General features: G+C 53.6%; 2 protein-coding genes across 4 annotated transcripts; both read left to right on the top strand.

The window, feature by feature from the left end:
• Nucleotides 1-637: 637 nt before the first annotated feature.
• LOC308514409 (large ribosomal subunit protein eL33-like) lies at nt 638-1001 on the top strand (the record flags this gene model as incomplete). The annotated part of the gene is made up of 1 exon (XM_081084576.1): nt 638-1001. The coding sequence occupies one exon, from the start codon at nt 638-640 to the stop codon at nt 968-970; it is 333 nt and encodes a 110-aa protein (XP_080940702.1). The 3' UTR covers nt 971-1001.
• Nucleotides 1002-5511: 4510 nt separating this feature from the next.
• Nucleotides 5512-15466, top strand: DNAL4 (dynein axonemal light chain 4). 3 transcript variants are annotated; one of them, XM_081084702.1, is made up of 4 exons: nt 5512-5611; nt 11729-11932; nt 13079-13162; nt 14370-15466. In XM_081084702.1, the coding sequence occupies exons 2-4, from the start codon at nt 11864-11866 to the stop codon at nt 14532-14534; spliced, it is 318 nt and encodes a 105-aa protein (XP_080940828.1). In that variant the 5' UTR covers nt 5512-5611; nt 11729-11863; the 3' UTR covers nt 14535-15466. The 3 variants fall into 3 exon arrangements, with proteins under 3 accessions (XP_080940828.1, XP_080940827.1, XP_080940829.1); XM_081084701.1 differs by having other exon boundaries at nt 5544-5611; nt 11770-11932; XM_081084703.1 differs by lacking the exon at nt 5512-5611 and adding an exon at nt 11423-11617 and having other exon boundaries at nt 11770-11932.
• The last annotated feature ends 418 nt before the right edge of the window (nt 15467-15884 follow it).

The following is a 15884-nucleotide window of genomic DNA, read 5'->3' as shown; positions in this document are numbered from 1 at the left end:
CTAGGGCTTCATCTATTTTTACACTGCAATCAAAGGACAGGACATAGGTGGGTTACATGAAATCCAATGGTGATAGATTAGAGAGGTGGAAGAAAGCAAAGCAGGGAAACCTCTGGGATTGGATAAAGAGTAAAATGATGGACACATACTTCTTTTACTTGTGGGTACAGAATAGTTAACAATTGACATGATAACAATAACAATGACGGAGTTGGTGGTATCTATTCTGGCCCCCAGGCACATTAGGTTGTGCCCCAAGGGGTCCGGCAAAAGGGAAGTTACAAGTTACTATTTCAAGGATATGTTATCATAGATGCAAAAAGACAGACAGGCTCAGTTCAGGTAAAGGTTGACTTCCTCAGTGAAGATACTGGCCTAGGATGTAACTGCCCACCATAACTGCTTTTAGTTAAAGTTTCATTTCAGACCATCCTCTGTGGTGACTGTAGGTCTCTGAGTTTGCAAGACCGCCGCCGTGCAGGCCTCCCCTGAGCTGGTCAGGTCAGCATGTGGCCCCTTTCGTCCACAAGGGATAGAAGATAAGAAGATAAGAAGATTATAAATTCAGTATGGTTTTTCTCTGCCATCTTGGACCCTGTGGAGGCCTGCTGGGAACAGGACTTCTATAAGGACCAATATGTCTGGAAGGCTGTGGTCCAAGGCCATTTTTGCTGGCTATAAGTGGGGTCTCCAGAACCAGAGGGAGCACATGGCGCTTCTGAAAACTGAAGGCGTTTATGCTCGAGATGAAACAGAATTCTATCTAGGCAAGAGAGGTGCTTACGTGCACAAAGCAAAGAACAACACGGTGACTCCTGGTGGCAAACCGAACAAAACCAGAGTCATCTGGGGAAAGGTAACTCGTGCTCATGGAAACAGTGGCATGGTTTGTGCGAAATTCCGAAGCAACCTTCCTGCTAAGGCTATTGGACACAGAATCCGTGTAATGCTGTACCCCTCAAGGATTTAAACACTGAAAATAAATAAAATGGATTTGTTTTCTTGTGGAAAAAAAGGGGAAAAACAAAGAAGAAAAAAAGAAATTCAGCATGAATATAGAAAGTTTGAAAAAATGATTCACAAACTTGACCTAACAGAGCAACTACAGAATAGACACTCTTTTCAGCTAAGTACGAAAATGTCACCCAAACGGACCATGGTGGGTTGAATAATGGCCCCCAAAGATGTCTACCTCCTGATCCTCAGAACCTGTCACTCTGTTTTGTCACATGGCCGAGGGAAATAAGGTTACAGAAGGAATTCGGAAGTACAAATTGGTAGTTACAAAATAGTCACAGGCATGTAAAGCACAGCATGGGGCATGGAGTCAATAGTGTTGTAATAGCTGTGCATGGTGCCAGGTAGGTAAAGGAAATATCGGGGATCACTTCATAAGTGATATAAATGGCTAACCACTGTGCTGCACTGAAACTAGTACAACATTGAATGACAACTGTAATTGGAAAATGTCCAAGAATTAAGTATAAAAAAAAGATTGCTAATCAGATAACCAGGAGATAAGGAGATTAACCTGGATTATCTGGCTGGATCCCAAGCAGTCATGTGTCCTTAGATGTGGAAGACAGAGGGGAAAAGTCAGTGTCGGAGGGACGCGGGAAGTCTCTAGATGCTGGAAAGGGAAGGAAACACTTCCCCCTGATCAGTGGTTCTCAACCTTCCTAATGCCGCGACCCTTTAATATAGTTCCTCTTGTTGTGGTGACCCCCAATTTCATTGTTACAAATTGAACGTAATTAAAGCATAGTGATTAATCACAAAAACAATATGTAATTATATGTGTGTTTTCCAATGGTCTTAGGCGACCCCTGTGAAAGGGTTGTTTGACCTCCAAAGGGGTCGCGACCCACCGGTTGAGAACCGTTGCCCTAGATCATCAAGACGGAACTAGCCCTGGGGACACCTCGATTTTAGCCCACTGACACCCATTTCAGACTTCTGACCGCAGAGCTGTAAGATAATAAGGTTGGTTGTTCCAAGTCACTGTTTTTCCAATCTCTGTTACTTGCAGCTGATCCAATTGCTAACTGATTCCAGAGAGTCCACTGTCAGCAATTTTAAACAGCAGGAGCAGCCTGGCCATTGTGGCTCAGTGGCTGAGCGTCAACCTATGAACCAGGAGGCTAACAGTTAGATTCCTGGTCAGGGCACATACCCGGGTTGCGGGCTCCATCCCCAGTAGAAAAAGCGCATGAAAGGGTGTAGGTGGAATGTAGCCTGTCTTGGGGACTGACAAGAGCTGAGTCTGAAGAAGGAGGGTAGGACCCTATCCTCCCCATTCATACACTCATACATTCATTCATGAAACATTAACCAAGCACCTATTCTCTGCTGGATCCTGTGTGGAACTCAGGAATGCAGAGAAAAATAGAACAAGGTCCTTGCTCTCAAACAGCTCACAGGGGAAGAGAGAGAATTAAACTCAAGAACAAAACACTGGAGAAGGGCAGAGGCAGGAACACGCACCAGATGAGCTGGAGCAGAGAAACTCTTCTGGTTGCAAGGAATTCCAAAGTGCACAAGCTTTGACCAAAAGTGCATGGGCTCATATAGCCCAAAGGACGGAAGGGCAGAGGGAGGATGTGGGCAGAGAGGATGCGTGAGCAAAGGCAGGGCGGTGAAAAACAGCATGGAGCCTGTGGAGAGCCATGAGAGTTGGCATAAAAAACAGGGGAAGAAGCAGCAAGGAGACAAAGCCACCCACAGGCTACACCTTGGGGTCCTTGAATGCCAGGCAACAGCATCAGATGTCCCCTGATAGGCAATGGAGAACTGTGGAGGGAGGGAAGGAGTCGTTTGAGAGGAATGCAGTGGTGAAATTTGGGTTTTAGAAGGATCACATTGTCTGTGGTACAGAAGATGGGCAAGACCGCAATCTGGGAGTCCCCTTCGACAGCTATTGCGATGATGCAGACGGAATGGTGGCTCTGTGCACATGCAGGGTGCCATGGGCATGACCAGATGAGCTGTGATCAGGACAGAGTCAGAATGAAGAGCCAGAATCGGCAGGCTGGGGATTGGCTGGAGGTGGGTGGTGGTGGGGAGAGTGTGAAGGATGAGAGTCCCTGGGTTCTGGTGGAGGCAACTGGGTGGGTGGTGGAGCCATTTGCTGAGGTGGGAAATGCAGGGAGAGCAGATTGGAGGGAGATGATCAATTCTGTTTGAGACATATGGAGTCTGAAGGGTTTGTGGGATATTCTGGTGGAGATGACCAGGGGGCAGGTGGCTATTTAGGTCTGGAGCTCCAGTGAGAAGCCTAATCTGGAGAGAGAAATACAGGAGTTATCAGAGTGGAGGATATTGACAGCGGAACCATGGATGAGATCCTCAAGGGACTATACGTAAAGCAGCAATTCTCAACAAGATATGCATTGGGGGGCGGGGGGGGGGAGTGAATAACTCCCGGAGAGAGTATTGGGAACCACCAGAGGGGCTTTTCCGAAGTCCATATCCAACCCTCAATTCCAGTAAATATCCAGGAAGTGTGACCAAGGGAAATTCTCACTGATGAGGTGACTTGGATAGGAAGAAATTTGAGACCATTGATGAGAAACAAAGAGAGCCAAGGTGGGCACAGAAGGCAGAGGAAGAAAAGCACAAGAAAATGGGTAAGGAAGAGGCTCAAGGAAATCCAGGAGAGGGAGGTGCCCCCAGTGTTAGCATAGAGCAGTGATTCTCAATTGTGAGTATGCACAGGGTGCTGTGAAAAATACAGATTCCTACCCCTCACCATTCTAATGCTGTGACACCCTGGGGTCGGCACTGAAGGCACTTCTGAGTTTCAGAATTTCAAGAAGATGGGTGTGGTAGACAGGCTATGCCAGCAGAGAGGATGGGGGCAGGAAGATAAAGACTAACTGGATCTATCAGATTCTGTTCTCCAGGAGGTCACTGGTAACCATGGAAGAGAGAATTTTGGTGGCATCGTGGGAGTGGAAGCCAGATTGCAGTGGGCTGAAAAGTGAATGGGAGGTGAGAAAAAGAAGACAGTAAACGTGGACCCCTTTTAGAGAAATTTGGATGAGAGGCGGAGGCAAGCGCTTCATCCCCCTCAAAGGCCACCTCCCACCTCCTGGAGACAGTTGGCAAAGAGACTTGGGGAAATGTGGAGGCTAAGCCAGGCATTTCAGGACCCGCAGAAGGCACCCAGGAGGCCAGGTGGGAATGGGCAAGGGGCTAGCACGCCTCACGCTGCCAAGTCTCAAAGCTGAACCCACGGTGCCTGTCTTCTGTCCACCCATTCCAAGTTCAGCCCACTATCTTCACCACCCAAGTGATCTCTCCTCAACCCAAACCTGACCACGTGACTGCTGGCCTTGAAACCCTCCAACAGCTACTTTCCCCAACTCTCACCTCACCCCAGGGAACACCCACATCCCTGGCATTCAAAACCCTCTGACTTCTGTGGTCCCAGCTTCACTCTGCATCTTCACCATCACCTCTCACTCATACCCCATTCACCCTTCATCCAGGCCACCAAGCTCCCTGGTGTTTGTGCTCTCCACCCTCATTAGCCTACTGGTCAGGTACAGACTCAGCCAACTCAAGCACCACCTCTTCTGAGAGTCAGTGACTCCCTCCTTGAGGAGAACCAGCACCTTGCCCACACCTCTGCCAGGGCACAGGTAGAATGAATTATTCTGCATCCATTTTGTTGACACAGCTGTCCGCTCACAGGACTGTGCCTTCTCTGGGACCAAGGTCCTCATCTTCTTCCTCTTTAAATCACCAGAACCTGGCCAGGGCTGAGTTCCCCGTAGGTGCCAATGAAGGTGAAGAACCCGCCATGAGAAAGCCAATGTTTACATTTGGGAGTACCCTACTGAACCTTTGATCCACCAATCAAAGAATTGCACATGCAGATTCTTGTCCCTTCCATAGTTGCATTATTAATGTTCCCTCCTTAGGGGGAGAAAGCCATGGTCTGGGCAGCTGTGTCTGTAATTAGATGGTACAATGTCCCCTATGGACTAGGACGAGGCAGCTATAGGAGGGTGTGCTCCAGTGGAAATAGCATCCGGGTTCATTCCTTGGGAGCTTTACCTTGATTCTTTCCTCTAACAAGTTATTAGCCTCTCTACACCTTAGCTCAGGTCGGGTTACGAATCCCATGATCTGAAAGAATGGTGGTGACTGTTAGGAGAGAGATCATTGGAAAGCCCTACATGCCGTAAATAGTAGTAATGATTGGCTTTGGAATAAAATAGCACCTCAGTGTCACGTCGCCAACAAATTGCACTCGTTATTTCAAATGACTAAAAGAAACTCCCAAGGCAACACTGCTCTTAAAAGTTTGTTTCTCTAACATGAGAACTCCGTAGGTCCCTGCCTCCTCAGGCCCACTGAGGACGACTATACGTTAAGCACCGCCTCCCTGGGCTCTAAGCCACGCCCCTTTCGCGCTAACCTCGGCTACGTAGGGCCCTTCGACATTGAGGGACACTTCTATTCACCAATAAGAAGTAAAGAGGTTGTCAACGTCCGGTGAGGGGTGGGACTTCCTCGCTGTTGCTAAGACACTCTTGTTTTGCTCCCTGACAACCCCGGCGTGGGTGCGCTAGCTGCGGCCGGGCTGCAGCCCCCGCGGGAGCAGGTGAGGCCCGGGGGCTGGGCGGGCAGCCGGGTGGGGAGGGCCGGCCCGGAGGGGAGCCCGGAAGCACCGCGGGGCTGGCGGGGCCTCGCCCGCCGCGGAGGCCCCACCTCAGTCTCCTCCCTGCTGGTCCCCGGCCTCAGGTCCTCCCAACCCCCATCCTCCCACGTAGCCGACCGGCGAGCTCGGTGTGACAGATTCGCTGTCGCGATGCTGCAGACCGCTTCGTCCCCCCAACTCCTGCATCAAGGCCCCGGCACCCTTCGCGCTCCTCCAGACTCCCTGACCGAACCCCGCTCCCAGAACTTTGGACCCCCCCCAACCCCATACAAGGTGCAATTCCCCCCTCCGGCGGCTGGGCCTGTGGGCGCCGGTCTTGGCCCATTCCTCTCGGCTTGGACAGTAGGCGACGGGTGGGACTCCAGGCGGCTCATTTCCCTCTTTGGGCCTCAGTTTCCCCATCTGTAAACGAGAAGTTGGGCTGAATGACCTCTAAGGCCTCTTCGACTCTGACGTTCTAGGATGCCATTCTTTGACCCAACAGGAGGCTTCCCTGAGGATGTGCTTCCCGTTGGAGGAGTCGAATCGGGTGTAGTTCAAAGAACTTGACAAACCTGGTTCGGACTCCCAGTAGCAGGACCCCGGCAAGTTTCCTGATCTCCCAGGGCTCGTAGAAAGTCAGGGTGCCACAGAGCACCTCCTTTGGGAATTCTGAGGATAATATGAAGTATAGAGAGTCCAGTCCAGTGTTGATTCTGTATTTGTTACTTTCCTTCCTTTGTCTCTCTTCCCCACATTTTCCCCCTCAGAAGTGCCACCAGCTCCCTTAGTGTGAGCTTGCATTTCTCCATTGGACCCCCAAATCCAGACCTCCAGCTCTGTTCTATCTCCTGGGTTTCCAAGGTTAGAGATACTTTGGGGTGGCGAGGTGTGTGTGTGTGTGTGTGTGTGTGTGTGTGTGTTAGTTAGAGATGGATGTGTTGATCGATGTGATGGTTGGATTCAATGGCTTCCCTTCTGCCCCTGATGATCCATGATTTGGTGATTACCCATTCTTTTTTTTCCTTCTAATATATCTTTATTAATTTCAGAGAGGAAGGAAGAGGGGGTGAGAGAAATATCAATGATGAGAGCGAATCAATGATCAGCTGCCTCCTGCACGTCCGCTACTGGGAATCGAACCCGCAACCCGGGCATGTGCCCAAAGGTTTTCAGTGCAAGTCCAACAGGCCAATACGGCTGGAGGACTGAAGCTGGCCAAGGAGAGGGAGAAAGCAGGCTGGGGAAAGGCGGGGCGAGGTGTGAACCTGCAGAAGGGCCCTAACACCCAGGCTGAAGAAGTGTGGATGTTTTTCGTGGGGAATGAGAAGCCCTTGGAGGTCTCTTGGGGGTTGGTGACATGGTTGTGGTTTTGGGCAATTATTCTCGTTAACATAATGGAGTTAACAGGAAGCAGGACCAGAAGAAGGGACACCAGTTAGGAAGCTACAGCCATGGCCCAGGTGACAGACATCAAAGACGTGAACCAGGGCGGTGGCTTCAGAAGTGAAGGGATGCGAGATCCCGCTGAGGCAGAATCAAAGCAACATGACAACTGCCTGAGAGGGGTGGGCATGGCAGAATGACGGGCGATGCCCAGGAGGATGGTGATGCCCCTGAGAGACGGGGAAGTCAGGGATGACCGGTGGGTAGGGAGAAAGCAGTCCAGTCTGTTTGTAAAACCACTGAGCTTAAGTCGCTGGCGAGATGTGCACAAGAGTAGATAATCATCACCCTTGCTGGTTTGGCTCAGTGGATAGAGCATTGGCCTGTGGACTGAAGAGTCCCAGGAGCTAGGATTCCATCAAGTATATATAACCTCAAGCTTATGCTTTTCCAACGACTCCACTTTAAGCAAGAGACAGTCCCTGTTTTCAGGCTCACAACCTGAGAGGCCAACACACATACGCAAGGAACTAACTGTGGCTCAGGACAGAGAGCGTAAGTGCCAACAAGACAGAGGCAGAGACAGAGGAAAGAGGAGAATTCTAGATGGCCAGGGAGAGGACAGCAAGAAAAACTTGAGGGCAAGGGCAGCCTTTGAGTCAGACCCTAGAAGGAAGTAGGGATCCCGACAGGTGGACAAGAGCTTCCGGAAAGAGGGAGGAACAAACACGGTGATACCAAAGCAGAAAGCTCCAAAGGTTAAGCTCAGTGGTTTTACAATCAGACTGGCCTGCTCTCTCCCTAGCTCCTCTATTTATTAGCCAAGTGGAATGTCACTTCTTTTCTCAGCCTGCACGTCACCAGAAAAGTAGGGATAGTAGCGCCTGTCTGACCGTTATCGGGGGAGTACTGAGACCCTGTATGCAAGCACCCATCCTGTTGCCTTGCTTAAGGTCAGTACTCAGTAAGTATTAGGGAATGAATTTGATATGTCCTCTCCCTTCCCAGGAGGCAAATGGAATATGATTTAATTACAATTTAGATATTTGTTGGTCTTCTGCCATGTGCCAGACACTGGACTTGGTGCTCTGGGGCTTCTACACCAGAATAGATCAAGTCCTTCAGCCCCTGGTGATGGTCTGGACTCCTGATGCACTGCTAAGTCATGACTGGTTGTGAGATGTCACCAGTAATGAGCTATTGTGAATGGTCTGTTTAGCCCAGCCCATGTAGCTCAGTGGTTGAGCATTGACTTATGAACCAGGAAGTCCTGGTTCGATTCCTGGTCAAGGCAGCCGATCAGTGATTCTCATCATTGATGTTTCTCTCTCTCTCTCTCTCCCTCTCCCTTCCTCTCTGAAGTTAATAAAAATATATTTTTTAAAAATTATTTTTAAATAAGCCAGTGGTTCAGCCTTTTGGCTAAGATGAAGCATAGGTATCTGCTCTTATCAGTTCATTGTCTGATATGTCCTCTCTCTGAGGACAACATGTTTTTTGAAAGTGCTAACTTCTTGTTTTTATGATAATGTCATTCTTAGTCTTTTATGTTCAACTCTCTTCTCTTGGGTGGGGAAGGGGAGGTGGGAGCTGGGTAACCCACTGTCCACGGTAAGTGGGCAGCTGTTCTCGGGCAGAGCCCATAGCTGTGGTGGTTCTGACTTTGGGTTGTACTCTGTATCCTGACCAGAATGTTTGTGATTTCAGCCCAATCTGTACCTCGTGAGTCCGTGTTGTTTATTACGTCATATTATACATAAAGAACGTGTCTTGATCAAGCACGCAGAGGGGCCCTGGGGCGAAGAGGAGCGTAAAGGGCAGGAGAGAGCAAGGCCTCTGGCCTGGGCCCTGGGATGGGTCCAGCCTTGGTACCCAGCAGGTCCAAGCACGCTGGCCATGGGCACACGTACATTATTAACGGGCTCTCTGGTAGGTCTGATGGGGCTCTTCTGGCCTGGAGCTGTCAGGCACACGCGCTTGCATGGAAGATCGATAAGGTTATGAAAACCTCTAGCTCTATTTTTGGTACCCTTTCAGCAGGGTTTTGAATCGTGTCTGAATGGCGGTTGCTCTACTCTGACGGCACAGCATCACGGGAAGTTCTCCTGCCTGTCTGTGCTTGGAAGCACCATCTGTAACTGCTGCTTTTCCTTCTTTAACTCTCGTCCCTTTTGGAGACCTGTAGTGGTTATGAAAGCTCTGTGCAGTCATGTTCTTTAATAAATGCGGTTGAATCATGTTGGCAAAGTCCTGGCTACTATCGTGACGGTAGGAAGAGCCGTGCGACGATGCAGTTCAGAGCTTGTACGTTTCTGAGCGCGCGCTTTCCTATCCTTGGCGCCTGCCGCAGCCGCCGTCTGAAGCTGCGCTGGGGTGACCCTGTCTCACAGGAGCAGACCTGGCTCCGGGGAAATCACTTGCCCAGGGCTGCAGAGCAGGGCAGAGGGAAGAAGGCATTTCAGGCGCAGAATTGCTACTGAAGCCCAGATGCTCCGCCTCCTGGTCCTGCACCTTCTCTGCTCTGCAGGGCGATGGCCCTTCCCCCAGACTCCCATGGCTTTCCCCCTTTGTTCTTGAAGAATGGGCTTTGTGACACTTCCCAGGTCTATTTCCTCGGGATTCCACATGCTGACGGTCCAAGTGGTCACCCTGCCTGCCCCCAGGACCGGCACGTGCACTGCGGCCTCCAGCGCCCTTCCCGCCCGCCATGCGGGCACTCTTTAGCCTGAGGATGAATTGAATCCAACTGAAATATTTAGGTGGGAGATATGTTAGCAGCTGCTTCCGCATTTTAAGTGGTTCCTCCTTGAAAGATCTCGGGAGGTAAACAAGCCTTAAAGCCCTTATCCTTGGATCATCCGTGTCGCCACCGCCTGCGGCCACCCCTTGGTAGCGTGGAAAGGAAGCAAGAACGTGGCCTGTAGTGGAGCGAGAGGGACAGGATGGAATTGGGGATGGGCCGCCGGTTAATGCGCGAAGACAAAGGGATTCACTGGGTTTTGTGACGGAAGAAGCATGAACTGAACGTACAACGAGACTGTGCTTGCTAACTTGCCAACTTACAGGTAGAGCCAAACAACAACTAATATCTGAATGGCCCACGTGCCAGAATGGGCGAGAGGAGCCATCTGTCCACTGAGAAATCAGAAAATGCCGGTGTGGTGGAGGCTGGAATTGGTGCCAGGTTTCCAGCCTCGGCTGAGGGCGCCGACCAAGTGGAATGGCGCTGAGGGCGCCTGAGGCATGGGGGGCGGCGGGGGGAGGGGGGGCGGGGGGAGCACAGCCAGAAAAGCGCACAGCGGCAAGCTCAGAGCTCGGCCAAGCAGGGCAAGTCAGCGTTGGAACAGCAGACACGGGAGGGAAGATCAAACGTTCACCTCCCGCTGGAGTCCCGGAGCCACGCACTGAAGTGCCTGCTGCGTGCCAGTGCTGAGAGAAGGCCTGATGGGGGGTGAGGGGTGCCCACACCAGAGACGGCCCAGACTCACGCCAGCTCCGCTGCTCATAGGTCAGCTGCGTAGCGGCCCGGCCTCTGTGGGGCGGGACCGAACTCGGGTGTTGCCGCACTTTGAACGCAGGAAACCTGTTAAATGGCACCGTCGTTACCTGCTCGTTACTACGCTGGGCATCTGGGGGCTCAGTGGCTATGCCATGAACACAACTTCACTCAGAAATGTCAGAAATGCTGGAATAACGTGTCTGTCCTGGATTTGTCTGAAATGGGTGTTAAAAGGGGTTTAACAGCATGAGCACACCCAGAAAAGCCACTTACAGTAGCACTTCTTCTGAGTTAAAAAAAAAAAAGTCTGAATTATCAGATAAATTGAAGTATAAAGAGAAACACCAGGATGCCCAGCGATGCCCCGGGTCATTTGGGATCCAGGCCCGTCTCTTCAGGAAAAGCCCACCTGTAATTAGATAACTGGACTTGGAAAGGAAAAACCTAGGCATGTCTTCGGTTTTATAGCTTCCCGGGCACAGCCCCGTGCATTCTCTGACTCCCTGGCGTTCTCCGATGCCGGCCACGTGCCTGGCACTGTGCTCGTGGCTTACATACGTGTTCTCACTTGATTCTCACAACAGCCTCACGAGAGGGACGCCGACTACCCTCGTGTTGCTGATGAGGCGTCTGAGGCCAAGGCCGGGCTGGGGAGCACAGGAGGAGCAGCGCTGACGCCCAGGCCTCCAGCCCCTGGGCCAGCCAGCCAGCCAGGACAGCGGGGTGAGCAGGGGGAGGGAGAGCCTGGCGTGCCAAAGGACACGGCACCACTGTTCCCATCCTTCTGCAGGCCAGGGACCTACAGGAGGAGGCCCTCGCTCTCCCGTAAGCCCAGGATTGCCGATAGTGACCTGATATTGTTTCATCACGTCTGCTGAGAAACAGGACCATGTTCGCCGTGGGCATGCAAGGCTCTGTTTGTTCACTGCTGGCTCCAGCTCCGTCGTCGGCCTGGCCCGCAGTCAGTATTTGTCTTGGTAACGACGGTGTGGGCTGTGGCATCATACCGTGTGCTCCTCACCAGGTCCCAGCATCTCGTGTTGACTCATCTCCCGTCTGCAGACTTGCTGGCCATTTGGAAACGGGTGCGGAGGAGTGAAGACTGGGAGGTGTCAAGTTGTCACTGAGACTTGTCTAATTGGCGGCGTGTGGTTTTAAAGCCAACTCTCTCCCCCTGGTTTCCCTGTTTTCCGCAGCACCCCTCGTTAAGACGTTTTTGTTCCCATCACGCTGGCAGGGCCTGCGTCCTGAGTCTCCTGGGTGTGTCCTAATTGCCCGTCTCGGCACCTCCTGAAAGCCCCCTCGCCTCCAGTGGTCACGGTGGAAGGATCATGGGAGAAGCAGAAGGGAAGAAAGATGAGGCTGATTATAAACGCCTGCAGACCTTCCCTCTGGTCAGGGTAAGCCCCAGCGAGGGAGGCAGGGGGCCAGCAGGGCCCATGCAGCCTCAGAGGGAGGCAAGAGGTGGTGCGGGAAAGTGAGGAGGGCTTTGCTGGCTCAGAACTAGAGATTGAGAAGTCAGCGGTAATTCATTCTTTCTTTCATTCATTCATTCATTCATTCATTCCTCCATTCATTCAACAAGTATTTATCGAGGCCACCCTGCATATCCTGGGCTGTTCTAGGCTGTGGATATACTTGTGAACCAGACCGAGGAGGCCTGGCCCACAGGAAGGAAAGGTTTCAACAACAAGTTTCCGTTCCTGTGTGAGGGGAGAGGAGGTTTATGGGGAAAAGCGGGGTTGTCTTTTTGGCATTGGAGTGCGGTTGTCAAGTAGGCAGTTGGATGTAGGGGTCTGGAGCCCAAAAGAGAGATTAAAACTGGGGATGACATTGTGGGACCCCTCCCCAATATAAGATAAGTAAATCCACAGAACAGGCTAGGGCAGTGGTCGGCAAACTCATTAGTCAACAGAGCCAAATATCAACAGTACAACGATTGAAATTTCTTTTGAGAGCCAAATTTTTTAAACTTAAACTACATAGGTAGGTACATTGTTATTAACTTAATTAGGGTACTCCTAAGGCTTAGGAAGAGCCACACTCAAGGAGCCAAAGAGCCGCAAGTGGCTCGCGAGCCGCAATTTGCCAACCACGGGGCTAGGGCCCGGGAAAGGAGAGAACGAAGAAGGGGAAAGGGTGGAGCCAAGCCCAGGCCCCCAGCGCTGGGACTGGGAGGGGATCCGGCCAAGTGGACTGAGAAGCGCAGCCCAGAGGCAGAGAGGAACCAGGAGCCGCGAGGCTGCGCTGTCGGCTCCGGGGTGAGGGCAGCTGTGTCCGAGGGAGGCTGCCCGTGAGCCATTTTCTGAGTTGGATTCACTCCTGCCTGGGCGGCCGCCTCCCACATCTGTTGGCTCACACGGTGCGACGAGGCTTCCAGAAGGCAGAAGGGCCTGGGCCGTAGAGCCGCGTGGTCGCGCCCCCAGTTCCCAGAGGAGATGCCAGGGCTCAACCCAGTGTCCGCGCCTTAAGCCTGGGACGGAGAGGCCAGCCGAGCCCCGGCCACGGGCTCAGCTCTCTCTGTTTGTCGCCCTGCCCGTCTCTAGCACTCGGACATGCCAGAGGAGATGCGAGTGGAGACCATGGAGCTGTGTGTCACGGCCTGTGAGAAATTCTCCAACAACAACGAGGTATTGCCATTGGTGCAGGCGCCCCTCGTGCCTCTGGTGACCCCATGGGTGAATCAAGTACCCCCGTTGGCACAGCCAGCTCCAGAGGGCCCTGCGGGGGCAGGCTAGAGCATCCGTAGCTGGGGCAGGGCGGTGAGGGCAGAGGCTGGCGCTGGCTGTGGGCACTATTCTGGCAGTCACGCCCAGCCCTCAAGGGAGAAAAGCCAGAGGGGTCCTGGTGACGCCCCTGCCACCTGCCCTGTCTCAGGGGGGCTGCTGGATAGGGCACCGTCCCTTGGCTCTGAGCCAGGGGAGAACAGGCCCGCCCAGGCATTCATTCGCATCCATTCATCCATTCAGAGGGTTCCACCCATCTCCTGCCGGCACCGTCTGCGTGCTGCTGGCACAGCCAGTGGGCATCCACACGGGATCGGTGTTACCAGTGGCTATAAGTGCTGAGAGAGAGAGAAGTTAGTGTCACAGCAGCCGGCGGGGAGGCAGACCCTGGCCAATCCCATCTCCAGCCCTTCCCAGCTCTTTAACCTTGGCTGGGCCATTTCTCATCTCTCAGCCGTTTCCTAGTCCAGATCTGGGCAGCGGTGAGGATGTGTGCACTGAGGTGATGCGGACCAAGTGATCACATGGCACCTGGCACTGTGGTGGGTGCTACTGGTGCCCGGCAGATGCCCGAGCCTGGGACTTGTCGCACAAAGACTGGGCCCTGCCCTTCCCTAGACCCCTTCTTGAAGGAGTGAGCACAGGAAGGAGGGGGCCGTGGCGTGACGGAGGGGCGCAGTCCAGCTCCCCTTCTGGAGCCACAAACCCTTTAAGGAACAGCCTTTGTGTCCCCGCAGGGAGCCCGACGCCTCACAGTGACGGTAATTTCCTGTGCAGTCAGCCTCTGGGTGCTCTGGGCCTGTGACTCACAGTCCCCAGAACAGCCTGGTACTGACCCAGAAACAGAGCTGACCAGGACGCTGTGTCCAGCCTGAGGCCTGCTCTGCCCCCTCGGCCATCTTCCTGTTGGGAGGGCGGTCCAGGCCTCTGCCCTGCGTGGTGGCCGGCGGGCAGGGGGGCGGGGGGACCCTCCTGGCACAGTGGTGGTTCCCGGGCAGGACAGCAGGACCAGGCGGCAGGCCTTCTCCTGCCAAGACTTCCGCTTCCCACAGAGGGAGCTGCCGTGTGCGCTGTGCCCCGCACCCCCCTAACGAGCACCTCCTCGTTCCAGAGTGCCGCCAAGATGATCAAAGAGACGATGGACAAGAAGTTCGGCTCCTCCTGGCACGTGGTGATCGGCGAGGGCTTCGGGTTCGAGATCACACACGAGGTGAAGAACCTCCTGTACCTGTACTTCGGGGGCACGCTGGCCGTGTGCGTGTGGAAGTGCTCCTGACACTGCCCCTGCCCCACCCCGCCCCGCAGGGCTTCCCACCCCCCCTCCTCCTCCGGGTGGGGAGCAGCCCAGGCAGGGCCGAGTTTTCTGAAGGAGAGCGTGGGGTCTTTCTTTTGTCCTGTGTACCCGTGTCCTGAGCCAGGCCCAGTGTGTGAATTTATCGACATCTCTCTCCCCAGGCTCCCAGCCATCTCACTCTGAATCCCAGGGTGTGAGGGGCAGCAGGCAGTGGTCTCCATGCAGGGGGGGGCCGGGGGCATGTGACAGGGTCGGAGCGTGGGGAGGTGGAACTGCTCTCGCGGGGACATGCCAGCCCCATGTCTCTCGGGGCTACACCCCTCGCATCCGGGAGCCCCTGTCTTCCACCCCAGGGCCACTGGCAAATGACCACTGCCCTTGTCTTTATGGACCGTATGCAAATGGCCCCAGGAAGGAGCCTCCCTTCCAGAGGCACCGGCAGCTTCTCTCCTCGTCCTCCGGGGAAGTGGGGACTCCCCAGAAGCCCCTTCCCCAAGCTGGCCCCAGGCTGAGCACCACTGCATCTCATGGGCCCCAGCTTCGGCCTGCGGACCAAGCAGCCTCCCCCGACCCCCAACCGCCAGGCTTCGTCCACCTTTTCCACTGCCCCCAGCCTGCAGCTGAGGGTGTGGGAGCTGCTGCCCGGCAGTTTCTCGAGGTGTCACTGAGCCTCCAGCGAGCCACCTGGGCCAGGAGTGCCCTCGCCGAGAGGCCGTCTCAGCAGGGAACCTGGCCTCCAGTTACTTCTCATCAGGGACCGCATGCTGATTTGTACTTCTTCTCTGTGGGTTTTCTATATTCTTTTTGAGTGTGGGGAGAGTGCTTTAGTAGAAGGATGAATCCTATTTTACATAGCGGTCTTATTTATATAAATGTCTTGGTTTTTACAATTAAAATGGCCAAAAACTGACTCCATCTACAGCCTCTTGAGGTCGGGGGAGACGTGTTCAGGATCCTCAGAGTGTGGTGTGTCCCAGGCACCGAGGGGCGTCTGGCCAGACAGCTCGGCCGCTGGAACCCCGTGGCCCTGCCCCGTACCTCTGGGGTTCGGGCTGAGTGCAGTTGGATGGCCATGTGGACCCTGACTGGGATGCCCTTGGTGGCCAGACTGAGCTACTATCAAGATGTTTTCAGTCTCGCATGATTTAATTCAGTTCGAAGATGCTTATTCCACAGCGATCGCGTGCCAGGCCCCAGGAGTGCAGATGCAAAGATGGCAAAGCCACAGAGCTCGCCCTCTGTGAGCTCACAGCCGGTCAGGAAGGAAAACTAAACCCCGTCACCCAACCGAATGGAAACTGACGCGATGAACGTGAGGACGGGCATTCTGGG

This window comes from Myotis nattereri (assembly GCF_964212035.1).
Source record: "Myotis nattereri genome assembly, chromosome: 2".
In the NCBI taxonomy this organism is placed as follows: Eukaryota; Metazoa; Chordata; class Mammalia; order Chiroptera; family Vespertilionidae; genus Myotis; species Myotis nattereri.
The sequence above is the reverse complement of the archived record's forward strand: the minus strand, read 5'-3'. Positions and strand labels throughout refer to the sequence as shown.

Coding starts and splice junctions, on each gene's coding strand:
- DNAL4 (XM_081084702.1), top strand. CDS start 11,864: ATGGGAGAAGCAGAAGGGAAGAAAGATGAGGCTGATTATAAACGCCTG. Junction 11,933..13,078: donor AGACCTTCCCTCTGGTCAGG/GTAAGCCCCAGC, acceptor GCCCGTCTCTAG/CACTCGGACATGCCAGAGGA. Junction 13,163..14,369: donor AATTCTCCAACAACAACGAG/GTATTGCCATTG, acceptor TCCTCGTTCCAG/AGTGCCGCCAAGATGATCAA.